We start from the raw sequence: 15,521 nt of genomic DNA, 5'->3' as shown, positions 1-15,521 counted from the left end.
TCAGTTTTGTTATGGCAAGTGCAGAGACTCAGATGCAGGGAAGAGATTACAGACATAGAAAGTTTAGAATGCTTTTTTTTTTTTAAATACAGTATGACAATTACTATTACGAGAAACAAGGAAACAACTAGAAATAACCAACCCAGAAGCTAAGGAACAGATTGAGCTCCTCTAGTGGGCTGGCAGAAAAGTTACAAACAAAAGAAAACCACATTTGGTAACACCAAGGCAGGAATCCTATATCATATACAAAACTACACAGAACCAGAATTAACACCCACAGTAATCCTAAAACTACTAACAAGTATTTACACAACTAGAAAGTTAATCAAAGAGGACAGGCTACAAATTACAAACTGTAAATACCAACATCAGAAAACAGTCTGTTAATGCTTGGGAACAGAGACTTATCTGACTTCTATGAAGGGACAGATTTCAGAATGGAAGGGGAAACCAGGCTCGACCAGTCCAGTTTACTGAATCATCTCTAAGTGTTTTGGGCAGCGATGGAGTGGCTGCAGCAGAGACTTGGGGCCTTTTCCAAACCGCCCCCTACACACTCCCCCTCCGTGACGGAGTCACACTCGCAGCTGAATGAAGTTCACTTCATCAGGGTGTAGGGCATAAATACAGTTTCGGGACAAACCTCTCAGGCAGAAAAGCGGAAGTGGATGTTGCCATGGATTCGCAGCGGCATCTTGCGGGAGTGGCAGAGAGGCCTGAGTCTATAGACAGATGTACAAAGAAAAAAAAGAAACTAAAACAAAGAAAAGACAAAAGAAACTTACTCCCATGCTTCTTTGCCAGCATTTCCTTTTTTTATTTTAGATTGAAAAGCTTTTCATGTTACACTCTCACTTGAATAAATTCTTTAGTTTTTGTGACAGTCCCTGTAAATATAAAACGCTAAAATAAACACGAACTGTTTTCTGAACAAATGCAAGGCAGGCCTTAATCAATGACATGTACATCTAAAGTTGTGAAAATCTGCATGACAATCATTAAATATTTGTGTTAGTTTAACAGTTTTTGTGCAGGCACATGCGTGGAACTTACATTTGTATGTTGCGTCCTCCATGGTGGACACAATTCGGCGCTACACACGTTCAGCAAGTCGGCATCCGTGCAGACTCGCTTGTGGAGCTCGCTTTTATAGCCCACTACCCCTCCACATGGGTCGGTTTGGGATGGCCCTCAATATGGCGGACCCCCCACAAGGACGCGCAAACAGAGGGGTAGTGCATAGGGGGAGTGTGTAGGGGGCGGTTTGGAAAAGGCCTTTAGGCTTCAGGGGAAATCTGGCTCTCTACAGGCTGTTGTCACCTAGGTGGTGATGGCACCTCAGGCAGGCCACAAGACTTTGACCAGCAGCAAATGTTCTCTCCAGGTGGTTTTCAGGAGGGAAGGGTGGCAGAACCCCAAGCAAAAAATCCAGGAACAGAAGCAGGCAGAAGACAGGATTACTGAAGACCAGAACTGAGCAGACCACTAACTGCTCATTGTTCACAGCCCCACATCCAAGACAAAGTGGCGTCTGATTATAAAGCAGAGCAGAGCAGCTTGATTGAACGACATCCACCTGCACAAAATCACCCAATCACTAACTCCAAACACCTGCTGCAGCCTTCTGCGCCACGCGCACCTGAGGGTACGAGAGAGAGAGTGAAAAGAGGGAGAAAACAGAGCCGAAGGAGGAGACAGCACCCTGACCACAGCCTCAGGCTGACATGTCTAGTCAAGCAATATAATGATTCACGTGAAATGGAAAATATAAAGTTAAATATACAAATATAGTAAAATATAAGACAGATAATAGAAATGCAGATCAGACTGCAAATAAATGATAACATAGCAATTAAATTTGGCCTAAGTTTAGTATGAGCATAGTACAAAGTAGGGCTGGAACATTAACGTGTTAATTTTGATTAATTAATTTCAGAAAAATAATGCATTAAAAAGCATTTAATCACGCATTTCTGAAATGTGATTAATCATAATTAATTACTTACAAAGCCTGCAATGAATTTGATAAGTTTTTTTAATCGTGTCCCACCACTAGTATTAGGTCAGAAGAATAGAATAGGAATGGGTCTTTAGAATAGTCATGTTTTTTTTCTGGTACATTGTGATTTAATAGGTTTTAAAATACAAAAATAAAAATACAGTAAAATTCAAAAGCTGAAAGTCTTCTTTTCCATCCAGTGGAACACTCCTTGATATTATTCTCCACTGGAACTTCTGGAGTCCCAGACTTCCCAGAGTTTGTGGTTTCTGCATCGGTTGATGGAGTTCATGTGGGTTACTATGACAGCAACATCAAGACGGCTGAACCCAAAGTGGACTGGCTAAAACAGATCTTAAACGACAACCCACAACAACTGGAGTGGTACCTTAACGAATGCTATAACGCCCAGCACTCCTTCAGAGTCACCATTGACAGCTGGATGAAACTCTTCAACCATACTGGAGGTAAGATATTTTTTTAATATATGTTCTCACTGTGGGGTTGCACAGTGACGTAGTGGTTAGCACTTTTGCCTTGCAGCAAGAAGATCCCAGTTCAAATCCCAGGGTGGGCCTGGGATCTTTCTGAATGGAGTTTGCATGTTCTCCCTGTGCATGCGTGGGTTTTCTCTGGGCACTCCGGCTTCCTCCCACCGTCCAAAAATATGCTGAGGTTAATTGATGACTCTCAATTGCCCGTAGGTGTGAATGTGAGTGTGATTGTTTGTCTGTATATGTAGCCCTGTGACAGACTGGCAACCTGTCCAGGGTGTCCACTGCCTTTGCCCGAGTCAGTTGGGAAAGGCTCCAGCACCCCCCGCGACCCTAGTGAGGATAAAGTGGTGTATAGAGAATGGATGGATGTTCTCACTGCTGAAATGTGTTGTCCCTCTGTTGGTAGATGCTGCAGTAAATATCAGCCCTTCTTCTGTGATTTTTAGCAGTGGCTGCAAGTCTTATTGACTTGCAGCCACTGCTACTATGATTGTGAAGCTAACATCTGCCCAACTCAAACATCTACAGGCAGAAAAGCTGGTGGCTTTATGAAATTATTTACTGGTGAATTAAGTTTTCTATGAGAATTTTCCTTGTAGGCACATCATTGGAATATTCCCCACAGAGTTCTCCTGCAAGCATTAAATCCTGGACAGCCAGTTTCTCACAATATCTGTATTTACTGACACTTCATATGAGGGTTTCATGGACATTACAGCAGCTTGATGGAATTGTCTAACACCCAAAAACACAAGGAAACACAACAAACCTCTTTCACCATTTAAATGAGTTGTGTTACTCTCTTAACAAGTTAACAGAAAACCAAAGTCTCTGTTCCACACTGTTGACACTGAATCAAGCCAGTTGTGGTAACATCAGTTCTAAGAAGTCACTCTGTCTGCTTGTTTGGTCATTAGTGGGTCTTTTCTGATCAAGGAACCAGACTGTTTGTCACTTTATAGGCCATATTTTCCTATTGTGTATATTTTTATGTGTTACCATTATGGGGCGTATAAATGTACACGTGCCCTTGTTAATATTGTAGAAAAACCTGATTGCTAAGCAGCCAACAATCAATCCTAAATTGCAAATATCCTTTAAATTAAAAATTCACTGCAGCGTTTTCTCATTAACACACAATTCAGTTTTACATTCAGAGTTACTAGCTAAAACACAGTGTGCATCTCTGAGCTCTAACAGACACACTGAAGGTGTTTCCTGTCTGATAGTATTAAATGTCAAGTAAATTGTGAAAACAATGCAAAACGATAACTCTTTCTTGATTCCACTGAGGGGAAGCTTGCATTGTTACAGCAGCAAAGTGGATAATGTAAACATGTAACCAATGTCAGTAGAAAATATATATATATATATATATATATATATATATATATATATATATATATGCATAAGTACGAGTTCAAATTGTCCAAATTTCTCTGGATGTGGACAATAACAAGCTTGCACATATCAGTGGTATTGCTCAGAATCCTTCAAGAGAAAATCAACACTAAAAAAATATTCATATTGCATAGATTTTATTTATATTTTCCAGATTTGTCCATAAGTGGAAAAATATTGACATTGCACAGATTATTTTAGATGCAGAAAACTGATATAGCACAGAGGTTTGTTTGTAAATGTACAAAATATGAATAATTCACAGCTGTTAATGTGTTGATAATGTACCAAATGAAGGATGGTCTTTTTTCAGTGTGCAATCTCCCGAGAGCAGTGCTGGCTGTAGTTAGTTATCTGTCAGTCAGACGATTGTTGAGGTGATGTTTGTGTCCATGTCAGCCAGCCTTAATAGTAAATCAATAAAATCTCTCTCTCTGTCTCCCAGGTGTCCACATCCTACAGCAACTGGGTGGCTGTGAATTCGACGATGAAACCGGAGAAATCAGGGCTTTTAGTCAATTTGGATACGATGGAGAAGACTTCATGTCACTGAATCTGCAGACACTGACATGGACCGCTTCAAAACCAGAGGCACTCATCATCAAACTGACATGGGACACATACGAGGCTGTGCTAAATGACTACAAGTACAATTTACTCCGCGTGTGCCCTGACTCGCTGAAGAAGGCTATGCAGTATGGGGAGAGTTTTCTGCGCTGAACAGGTGAAATTACACAACCTGAGATACACACAGTTATGTACCTCTTCTGTTTCTATCCACAGGAGCATCCAGTGAAAATAAAACAAAGCACAGACAAAGATACGATTCAGTTGTCTAGGGTCAACGAGGTGCAACCAAAAAAACAACCCAAACAGATTATTAGTGAGCTAAAGCAATTTATTTATTGGTTAGTGATAGCATTACCAAATGAAAAGGTGATAATTAAACAAACAAAACAGGGCTGATGGATGCTGCTAATTCAAAGAACCAATTAAAATCAAGTTATATAATCTAACTGACAGCTGCACAATAAGATAAGACAAGACAAGACAAGACAAGACAAGATAAGATAAGATAAGATAAGATAAGATAAGATAAGATGTATTAATCCTGGATGAAATTGTTTTGCCAGAGTACAATACAATAAACAATGAACAAAGGTTAGTGGAGTACATACAGTTACACAGGAGTTGGTCGTAAAAAGGAAATCAGGACAGAGCCAGCTCTCCTGCTGAGTTTTGTTAATTAGAGCTGTTAAACTTCAGACTCCATATGTGCAAACATGATATTGTATTGAAGTGTATTTAGGTCTGACACTGTCCCACAATGCAGGAAATCACTGTAATTTGGTTTGCTCCACAGCATCAGTTACCATGGATATCTGACAGGTTAAAGGAGAACCACCTTTGTGACACAAAGAAACTTTGACTTTAGGCTCAACATACCTGCTAACACACTAATCTCACCTCTTAGTAGAGCCCTTAGATCTGTCACGTTGAGTTAAGACTCATCAGTTTCTCTCTCCAGATCTTCCCTCAGTGTCTCTCCTCCAGAAGACTCCCTCCTCTCCGGTCACCTGCCACGCTACAGGTTTCTACCCCGACAGAGCCGACTTGTTCTGGAGGAAAGATGGAGAGGAGCTTCATGAGGACGTTGACAAAGGAGAGATCCTCCCCAACTATGATGGAACATTCCAGATGAGTGTTGACCTGAACATCTCATCAATCGCTCCTGAAGACTGGAAGAAGTACGACTGTGTGTTTCAGTTGTCTGGTGTCAAAGACGACATCATCACCAAACTGGACAAATCAGTGATCAGGACTAACTGGGGTAAGTCAGTCAGAACAGTGGAGTCTGGAAATGAAACATATTTATCCTCATTCTGCAGTAGAGATGAAATCTGAGGGTTGTGTTTTGGTTCCAGTTCCTCCATCAGGGTTTCCTGCTGGTGCTGTCATTGGAGTAGTTGTAGGTCTGCTGCTGCTGTTGCTCTGCATCACTGGACTCTTCATGTGGACAAAGAAGACTAATGGTACACAGTAACACAAGAACAGCCTTCACATTCAAAGCAGAAATCTGTGAAACGTCTTTATGGCAAATTATCGATCCATCATTTTAACTTCAGTCATCTCTCATCTTTATTTCAGGGTTCAGACCTGCTAACAGTAAGATTTTCTGTTATTTACCGCATATTTGTAATCAGTCTGATCTGTTGGGTTTTAAACTCAGACTTTGTTTTGTTTTTAGCTTCAGATTCTGTAGACAGACATTCAGATCCTAACTGATCACAGTGAGTACATCCTTGTTTCATCTATGCATTGCAGATATTAACGAACCTAACAACACTCAACACTATACTGGGATAATACTTGCCCTTCTGTAAAGACCAGCCAATTGTTAGTATCCAAATATTAGTAATGTATAATGAATTCTACTAAGCATCTGACCAGTAATTTAACTTGTTCATTTCTTCATCTGCCCTGACAGACTCTCAGGGAAGACTGGAGGAGGAGAGTAAACTCCAATGAATTCTGTCAAAACCGTTTATTGAGTCTGTTTTGCAATTATTAAGCCTTTGCAACTAACCCAAGTTGGAAACTCTTGTCTGTCCACTTTCATTTTCTGTGCAGTATTGTGCAAAAAATGTAGACAATTTAAATGTTTAGTCTCTTATTAAACATCTAAAACTATCAGAGAGGCGTCCATGTTCTCCAGCAGAACAAGGAGTAAAGAACAATCTTCAATAAACAGCTGTCTCAAGAAGGAACCAGCAAGACGAACAAGGAACCTGCATCAGACGACGGAGCCTCTACGGAGTCGCAGTTACCAGAGACTGAAACATGAGGACAGAAATAAGAACAGAGCTGCAACATTCTCCGTTTCTACAACTTATAAATCTATAATGTTGATAAGCTGCTGATTATTAGTGAATTCAAACAGTAAATCCACAAACAGCTTTTCTTGCTCAAACGTGATTTCAACAACTAACTCTATGTGTTAAGAACTCATAATTTTACTCACAACTGCGGACTAGAAACAACATATAGCTGCAACTTTGTGGCCACATGTTAGGTTCAAACCTGAAGAATACACAAACAGCACAGGAAGAAAAGACAGCACTCTCGAGCTCCGGTCTTTTACTTGCACAAGGAGAGAGAGAGAGAGACTACAGCTCTGTAGTATGCATCGCTGCAGCCCCACAAACTCTGGAGAGCCTGCCTCTCTCCTTGTCCTTTTATTTCCTTCTCACACAATCATACGGTACAGAGGAGTCATCATACGTTAGTCATAAGATATCAGAGCAGTACAAAGACAGAACATGTGTTACTTGCATACCAGAAGGATTGGAGTTAATATTTTTAACAGAATGTTATACCAACTGCCAGAGGTAAACCATGCCAAGGGGCTCTAACCTTCCCAATTCATGCTCTTATCCACATCCTTGGTCAGTTTGTCCTTCAGGTGTTCAAGTTGGTCAACAATGTGAGAGTAGTTAGATGTACCATCAGGAATGAACGTGCAACAGTGCTCACCAATAACCGCACAGAGACCACCCTGGGAGGCCAAAATATAATCAAGACCTATCCTATTCTGCAGAATCATGGCCTTCATGGCTTTCTTTTCAGGATCATCTCTAAGTTGGTGTGCTAGATGAAGAACTGTGTTTGTGAGTTCTTCAAGTTCCCAGTGCATGTCATTCATCCTATTTCCCAGATAGGCTGTTCCGTACATGGGAAAAAGTGTCATAAGGACACCTCTAGTGTCTGATATTAGTGGTGGAGCTCTAGTAGTGTCTGGGATAGAACGCCTTTGATGTCTAGATGTTGTACTAAAAATAGTGGTAACATCTGATTTGGGAATCACAAGAGCAGCAGGCTGTAGTTTAGCCAGGTAGCATGCATCATCCCATCTCTGAGGGAGATATGAGATATAAATATACCTTATGGCCAAACGTGCTCAGTCGGGCAGGGACCCCGCCCACACGTGGAAGCAGTGAATTCATACCAGGTTCAGACACCCATCCCACCACATTGCCACGAATTTCCACGGCAGTGAGGTTGATTGGTTTTGCCCAACCTTCCTCACACCAAGAATCGCTGCACAGGGGATGGCTCGAAACACCTCCCACAGGAAAGTAAGTCATACAGTCTGTCATGCCTAGGTCCACGTCTCCCCCAGCCCAGCTCCTAAAACACAGTGATGGTGTGTTTGGATAGCGTGCCATCGTGATTCCCTGTAAGTTAATTTCATTAGTAGTTATACTAAAATGTTGAGGCATTCTCCAGTTTTTCAAGTCATAGTCACTGGCATTAGTGCAGCTTGGCAAATACTAAGTGAATTTTTTAAAGGTAGTGACTGGGGTTGTAATTAGAGGTGTAGATTGCTACAACACATATAATTTCATCTAGTGTGACTGGTTTTGGTGTTAAGCATGTATTGGTCCGTGAATGATGAGATATGAATGAGCACACATAGCAGTCAGACATATTCAAACTTATTGCTGTTAAATTAGCCATCTGGAACCAAACATTATCATGGTGATCATCAACATCGAGTTCATGGTTTCTTTTTCCTCTATGAATCTCTTTTCTCATTAACAAACATGAAATGAGGATTAGAAATACCACAGCCGTTGGGCCCAACAGGGCCGCCGTCTTGACACGTTGAGTCATGACCTGGAGGGAGAGGTTACCAGCACTTCACCTCCTTTTTATCAGCTAACAGTGTTCTTGTCCTGTTCTTTGTCCAGTGAGTGTGTGGATGTATGTATGAGGATCTTTAGAGTACTCTGCTCCCTAAAGACAGTAAGGATCTGTTGGTTTCTTCACTGACATTGAGACGATTAACCACTAAAAGGTTTAATCCCCTTTGCAGTCAGACTTCCCCTTACCATCACCGGAGTTTTCCTCCAGGAACCTCTGTTTCTTGCAGTGTGACAGGTGGATCCACGAAGCTCACTCTGCTATCTTTATTGCTGTGGGCGTCATAAGCAGCACCTGGTACGGTCCTTACCACCTCGGTGAGGACCGGTGTTTCCTCTTACTGGACTTCACTAACACCCAGTCTCCGACTCGGACTGGTGGGACACCCTCCTGTTGAGAAATAGGTGCATCTGGCATAGCATATCATTAGCATGTTTTATTCCTCTTGCTTGTAATGTTTTCCTCATATACTCTGCTAATGTGCACTTCTCATCTATACTGATTTCAGCTTGTTTAAACTGCGGTAACACAAACTGTCTGCTATGTATTTATTTTAAGTGGTGTTAGACCTGTTTGGTTTGGTGAAATGCGCATATACATCTGCACTAGGTCTAAACAATCAGGCCATTTTCGTCCTGTCTCTTCCATGCATTTCTTAAGTCTGTTTTGTATTATTCTGTTTGTGTTTTTTCCTCTTACTAATCCTGCACTTTGTAGATGTTAAGCACAGCGGTTCTTTGAGCAAATGTCTAAGTTCTAAGTCATTTGGCCTATCACCCGATTTACAAAATGAGTGCCATTTCTGATGATTTTAGCAATACTGTGTGTTGGTATTTTTCGTTTGCATAAATTAACACGTTGTTAAGACATATGCAGGCACGTTTATATACTAATATAATAATACATTTATACTTTATTACATCTGTGCTTTATCAACATGAAATTTTATTTTAGCTTGATCTGTTGAACTGTGTGATAATTGTTATTGTGGTCTTATCACTGCATACAGAGTGAAGTGTTTGAAATGTACCAAGCTGAGCTGCATTCCAGAGATAAAAAGGACCTTGAAGTAAAAGTAGATGCAAGCAAACCATTAGAAACACTGAGTTCTCATCTTGTGCTGGGAAATTTTGTGGTACAAACTAACAGCAAAAATGCAGTCTTTGTCTTACAGAAATAATTTCCTGACACACTTCATAAAAGCTTGTCATTGAAAAATCCAAAATCTCTAAATGTATGAACAACTGAAAATTAGATTCCGGTTTAGCTGAGTCCATTGCAGGTTTCTATAATCATTCTTACAAAGCATACCGGACCATAAAGTAATTTCTGTGATCATGCTTGCAAACGACATCCTGAACTCAGTTCATGTTTCTTACTGCTTTTTGTAAGAAAGTTTTTTCTTCTTCTTCCTTTTTTCTATTTAAAAAAAAACAAACAAAAACACAATAACATCATTTTTAGTGTCTAAAACCATACTTTATATTAAGTGTAATTGTGTCGGAAGACAAACTGATATCTAGGCTTTAGATCTAAAGCTACCCACACATAATAGGAGTTACATTATCAAGTTATTGCAGCTAGTATTCAGTATAAAAGCTGAGTTGATTTAACCAAATGAAAACAATGTTGTAATAAATAAACTGTAATAATTTTTATTTATTTATTCATTTACAGTTGATCTAGGAGGTCAAACCTCTACTGATATTTCATCTCTGCAACACAGAAGAGCATTTCTTCATAAGGCCCTGAAGAAATGATAAATCCTTTGTGTATCTTTTTGGAATACTACATCAGTGGATACATGTACTGCTGCTGCTACTATAACTGCCTATTTACAAATCAGGTTTGTTTTCTAAACATAATCTGGAATCCAACTTCTGGAGTAGTTGGTTGACCCTAAAAATGACATCATTTGTCTCTTTCTTTTGTTGTTTGGACAGTCTTTAGACCAATGTCCTTTTCCCCCACAAGTCCAGCATGAGTCCTCTCCTCTATCTCTGTGTCTTCCTCTAAAACTCCCTCTGCCTCTATGTCCTCCTAGTGGTCCCCTGTAGTCCACCTCACAGTTTTGATCATTATCATCTTGATAGAAAATGCTGGGTGTCTTCTTCTTTTTCTGTTCCTTTTTATTTATAATTACAGTGTAAATGTTTAAATTCAGTCTTTGTGGTCGTGATCTGTCATGGTAAAGTCGTGTCGGCTGTGGTCGTGGTCTGTCACCCTCGTTATAGGAAGGGGGTCCGTTATCTGGTGCTTCGGCTGCCGCGGCGCCTTCGGCTGCCGATGCACCAGGCTGTTGTTGTCTTTGTGTGTTCCGTTTGTACACTATCTTATCATCTTCTGCTCTTGCTGCACAGGCTTCAGCTTCTTTTTTGTTTGTTGCTGTATTTCTCTTTTGTGCTTCTTTCAGCCATATTTCTGCATAATGAAGCTGTTTTTCGGTTTCTTCTGATTTCTTTTTATCTGTTTGTTGTTTTACAGTTAATTTTGTAACTAGCTCTGTGCAGTCTCCTACTATTAGTTTGCCTTTAAATCCATGTTTCTTTTCCCAATCTGACAAGAATTGTCGAATCTGGATGCTTCCGTTCCATGTATTGTGCATTCACTTGTAGGGATTTTTTTTTTTTCCTGATTATTTCCCATTTTGGTTTGTTTTGTTCGAAATTATTTTTATTTAGAATTTGTGGTGCTGTTCAAAATTATTTTATTGAGAATTTGTGAAAAACAATGCTTCATGAGCCAAAATTCAGCCCTTGGAAAACAAGCTTCTAGGCCAGCTCTATTAGCTAGTCCGGTTTTCCACTGGGGGTCCTATCCCAGGACTGAAAGTCGTTTTAGAGTTTTCACAAAATCCTCCTAAATCGTAATGACTGTTCACATTCAGTAATTTACTTCAACTGACAATAGTCGTACGTTCACACCGTTAGGTTTCAGGCTGTCCGCTGCTTCAATCACTGACCAGTCCTTTCACACTCACACTTTAACACATGCACACGTTTTGTAAGTTTTCAGCTTTCCTTAGCTCAGGACTTCACTACTCCTCCTGTAAGTTTTCAGCTTTCCTTAGCTCAGGACTTCACTACTCCTCCTGTAAGTTTTCAGCTTTCCTTAGCTCAGGACTTCACTACTCCTCCTGTAAGTTTTCAGCTTTCCTTAGCTCAGGACTTCACTACTCCTTCAGCGCTTTCCACACTCACTCTTTGAGTGTCAATGCATTTGTACAGTACCTGTCATTTGTTCCTGGTGCTGTTCTCTTTGTTCAGATGCCGTCAACCTGGAACCCCGCAGAACCTGGACAGGGTTTAACCGGCCGACGTGGAATTCAACCACGGAGGGCTTTCGTCCCCGAACCTAGTTCCAGGGGGCTGTGCACAGACTTCGGTCTCCCTCGAACAGCTCCTGAGAGTTCCAGGTGTATTGGCATCCGGCTCGAAGGACCAAGTTATGTTAGGTTCAAACCTGAAGAATATACAAACAGCACAGGAAGAAAAGACAGCACTCACGAGCTCTGGTCTTTTACTTGCACAAGGAGAGAGAGAGAGACTACAGCTCTGTAGTATGCATCGCTACAGCCCCACAAACTCTGGAGAGCCTGCCTCTCTCCTTGTCCTTTTATTTCCTTCTCACACAATCATACGATACAGAGGAGTCATCATACATCAGTCATAAGATATCAGAGCAGTACAAAGACAGAACATGTCTTACTTGCATGATCTTATCATAAGAGCGAGTCAGCTCACTATAGGAACAAGTCAGCTTTGTTCTTTAGTTGTTACTTCAGAGAACATGCAGGTCACAAATTAGAATGCTGATGGTAGTCCTCATTTCCTCACAGTCACTCAATGATAACCTCGAATCAACATAAGTATAATCATTCTAATATAAGTGTAATTCTTCTAACACCACACTACATAGAGAAACACTATAATCACAGATACATGAAAATATACAACTCTAAAAGCAATGCTTGATTAAAAATGTTGTTTGTTTATAGTGTTCATTTGATGAAGATCATAGCACAGAAGTGTCCAAATTTTTTCCAAAGAGGACCAGATTTGATCATGTGAAAATGGCCGAGGGCCAACCCTCCTGTGTGACATTTTTTCAATCATTAAAGTTGAATGCCAGGGCATTGTCTGAAAAAAATTCTGTTTTTATTGACATATTTGTTTTTATTTCGTCACATGGGAATGCCAATAAATGGAAGCAATCCAAACATAACCAGGTCTTAACAAAATCATATTGAACTTCAATCTCTTCCTATCCCAAATTTCATCAGACTTCCTGTGATTCAAGATGTCCATCTAGTCATTTGAAAATTTTTTATTTATTTATTTTTTTGTCAACTTTGATTGGCCATAATCCCCATTTCTACTAACATATAAAAGCTTTCTAGGCATTGGTAGTGTCATCCAGATCATATTCTCACCACAACATCAAATAGATCCTATGTTTGAGAGAGATATTTTTCCTATTCTTTTAAAAATCCACTTGTTTGCAATTTTTGAACAGTGCCTGAATCTGAGAGATCTTAAGCACAAAACTGAGGCTTGTGCACCAGTATTTGCTGCATTCTCTCTTTTTGCCAGAAACTTCTGAACACATATGGACATCTAGAAGTGGCATCTTGGTTCAATTTCCAACTTGCAAGAGATTCATTGATATTTTCCATTCAGTGCAAAATTATGAAAATATTGAAATTTTGGCTAAAAGAAACCCTCACCAGCTGTCAGTTTGACATGCCAAAGATCATTCCTACAAAGTTTCTGTCAGGGCCTCCCCCTCCACCTCCTCTGCCCCATCCTGACATCACACTCCCTTTTCCCTATCTCTCTCCCTCTTTCCCTTCCCTATCTCTCTTTCCCTCTCTCTCCTCCTCTCTCTCTCTCTGGCAGCTGACAAGCGGAGCCCAGCTTCACGGCTGCGTCCGCTTGGCAATCAGCTCCCTCCCCAGCACCCGAGCAGCTGTTCGTCATTCCACTGATCACACCACCAGCAATAAAGACCGGTCTCTCCCTCCACTCTCTGCCAGATAGTAAACTCTGCTGCCGCAGTCAGTTTCGTCTCGCTCCTGCAGAATGGAGCAAATCCCTGGCTATACAGTAGCCACAGTTAAACAGTCCAGCATCTGATGGTGATCTAAATTCAACTTCAAAATACTTATAATGACAATTTGTCAGCATCACTGAAGGACCTGATTCTGGCCACACTGGGGTTTGAACCACCAACAGTCTGATGAATCGTCCAGAGACTGAACCATCACATCACTGCTTCCATGTAATCTTCATGAAAAAAGGTTGCTACAATTCAGCCACTTCTATTGTAAGGTATGTTGTTGTATGGCATTTTAAATTTGTGCTTCATGGCCCCCCATTTTAACTTTGAGCACCTGGCCCTCCAAAGGTCTCTGCATGGCCCTGCCTGTGTGATTAAACCAGACTGGTCTAGTTACATTCCTGATGAGAAGGCTCTGTGTATTTACTGTACCTTCAGGGAAGGATACACTCCACTTTCTCTAACTATTTCTGATTATCTGGCTTAAGCTCTTCAGCTCCAGGACTTCCAAAAAGAAGATGAAAAAATTATTGGCTTTAGTCTTCTTCCGTCACGTCGCATGTTCAGGTAAGATCTCAGAGTAACTGTTAACTGCTACTTCTTCCTGGTGCTGTTGTTTGTTCTGTTATTATCGTCTGCACAGCGCCTGATTCTTTTAGTTTCAAAGTCTTACAAATGTCTTAATAGCACAGATTCAGCCTGATATGTATCTGTGCAGTTCTGACTTATGATTATTATCTATGTTTTTTTAATATTGTGGTTAAATCGGTGCGTTAAAGACGACATGCTGCAGCTGTCATGGCTGAGAGTAATGGACAAGATAAAATGTGGTGGAGATAAGGATCTGTTAGACTTCTGTTGTCAGCCTTTTACTAAAGAAGACAGTAATGTCTCCCAATAAAGAAGCTTTCAGTATTATCATATAAATTATATAAAATAAGCCTTAACTGATCACGAGAAAGAAAATTCCCGTGTTGCAGCAGCACAACTACAGAAATAAGCACACACAAATAGGGAAGTAAAATACTCAGATGTGCTGTTATGATATCGTTAAAACATCTTGTAATTTTAAAACAGAAACTCTAAGATCATTTGGTCCAGTCACACAATATAGTGAATCACGTGAAATGGAAAAAGTAAAGTGAAATATTCCAATAATAATAATAATATAGTGAGATATAAGATAGATAATAGTAATACAGAATGGATTGCAAATAAATGATAACATAGCATAGCAATTAAGTTTGGCCTAATTATAGAATGAGTATAATACAAAACAGTTTGTGTGTCACTGGCTCCAAAAAATCCAAAACAGCGACCAGGAAGTAGCAAAATCCGGGCTTCATTTTCTCGGCAATGAAACCAACAGGTGATGTCACGGTTAGTTGACGCCTGGGTGTGTCATGTGCAGGTTACAGTTTGGTGAGAGTCAGAGCTGAAAAGTCAAAGTCTACAAGCACAATACTTCAAAAAGTTCTCTCCCTCACCAGAAACACACAGAAGAAAGGTTGTTCTGATATTATTTCACAACATAGTCTCCTTTACCTTAAATACACTTGGCTCACTGATATTAAAGCAGAACTATCCCTTTGCAGAGGAAGGTCACATCTTGGGCCTTCAGATACTCAAAAGCATGCACGACTTCATTATCACTCTGAAAATGTCAACGATGCAAGATTTCTGTTTAGGAAACAAAAATCAGACAGTGCAGGTCTGTGAATAAGGTTCATGGAGCAACAGTTTAAAATCACATTTGGCTGTTTCTACAATCTGTACTGTGTGGATGGGCTCATTTTCCTGAAGCAACAGCAGCCAGCCTGAAACTTTCCTCTCTGTTTGTCTGTGATTGCTTAAAGCAT

General features: G+C 40.3%; 3 protein-coding genes and 1 long non-coding RNA gene across 7 annotated transcripts in view; 3 read left to right on the top strand and 1 right to left on the bottom strand.

Annotated features, from left to right (window-relative positions):
- LOC127536259 (uncharacterized) overlaps positions 1-2,444 on the top strand; it is an 8,581-nt gene extending 6,137 nt beyond the window's left edge. Inside the window, exon 3 of the long non-coding RNA XR_007945251.1 lies at positions 2,203-2,444. This is a non-coding gene — a long non-coding RNA (uncharacterized LOC127536259). The remainder of the gene's footprint in view (positions 1-2,202) is intronic.
- The window catches only part of LOC110947454 (BOLA class I histocompatibility antigen, alpha chain BL3-7-like), a 349,371-nt gene that overhangs the window by 115,957 nt on the left and 217,893 nt on the right, over positions 1-15,521 (bottom strand). The window lies entirely within an intron of this gene.
- Positions 1-15,521, top strand: part of LOC110946460 (major histocompatibility complex class I-related gene protein-like) — a 204,188-nt gene that overhangs the window by 91,920 nt on the left and 96,747 nt on the right. The window contains exon 5 of the mRNA XM_051956046.1: positions 5,429-5,491. Within this exon, the coding sequence (XP_051812006.1) occupies positions 5,429-5,491 (63 nt within the window). The remainder of the gene's footprint in view (positions 1-5,428; positions 5,492-15,521) is intronic.
- Positions 1-15,521, top strand: part of LOC110969857 (major histocompatibility complex class I-related gene protein-like) — a 273,081-nt gene that overhangs the window by 187,483 nt on the left and 70,077 nt on the right. The window contains exons 6-9 of one of the 4 annotated variants that reach the window (XM_051956036.1): positions 5,826-5,933; positions 6,049-6,066; positions 6,149-6,191; positions 6,389-6,858. The exons of 2 other annotated variants lie outside the window; for them this stretch is intronic. In XM_051956036.1, coding sequence (XP_051811996.1) covers positions 5,826-5,933; positions 6,049-6,066; positions 6,149-6,186 — 164 coding nt within the window. In that variant the 3' untranslated portion in view covers positions 6,187-6,191; positions 6,389-6,858. Of the gene's footprint in view, positions 1-5,825; positions 5,934-6,048; positions 6,067-6,148; positions 6,192-6,388; positions 6,859-15,521 lie in introns of those variants that run through there. One more of the 4 variants, XM_051956035.1, reaches the window with a different exon arrangement.

This window comes from Acanthochromis polyacanthus, chromosome 11 (genome assembly GCF_021347895.1).
Source record: "Acanthochromis polyacanthus isolate Apoly-LR-REF ecotype Palm Island chromosome 11, KAUST_Apoly_ChrSc, whole genome shotgun sequence".
In the NCBI taxonomy this organism is placed as follows: Eukaryota; Metazoa; Chordata; class Actinopteri; family Pomacentridae; genus Acanthochromis; species Acanthochromis polyacanthus.
This window is presented reverse-complemented; position numbering and strand designations above follow the sequence as displayed.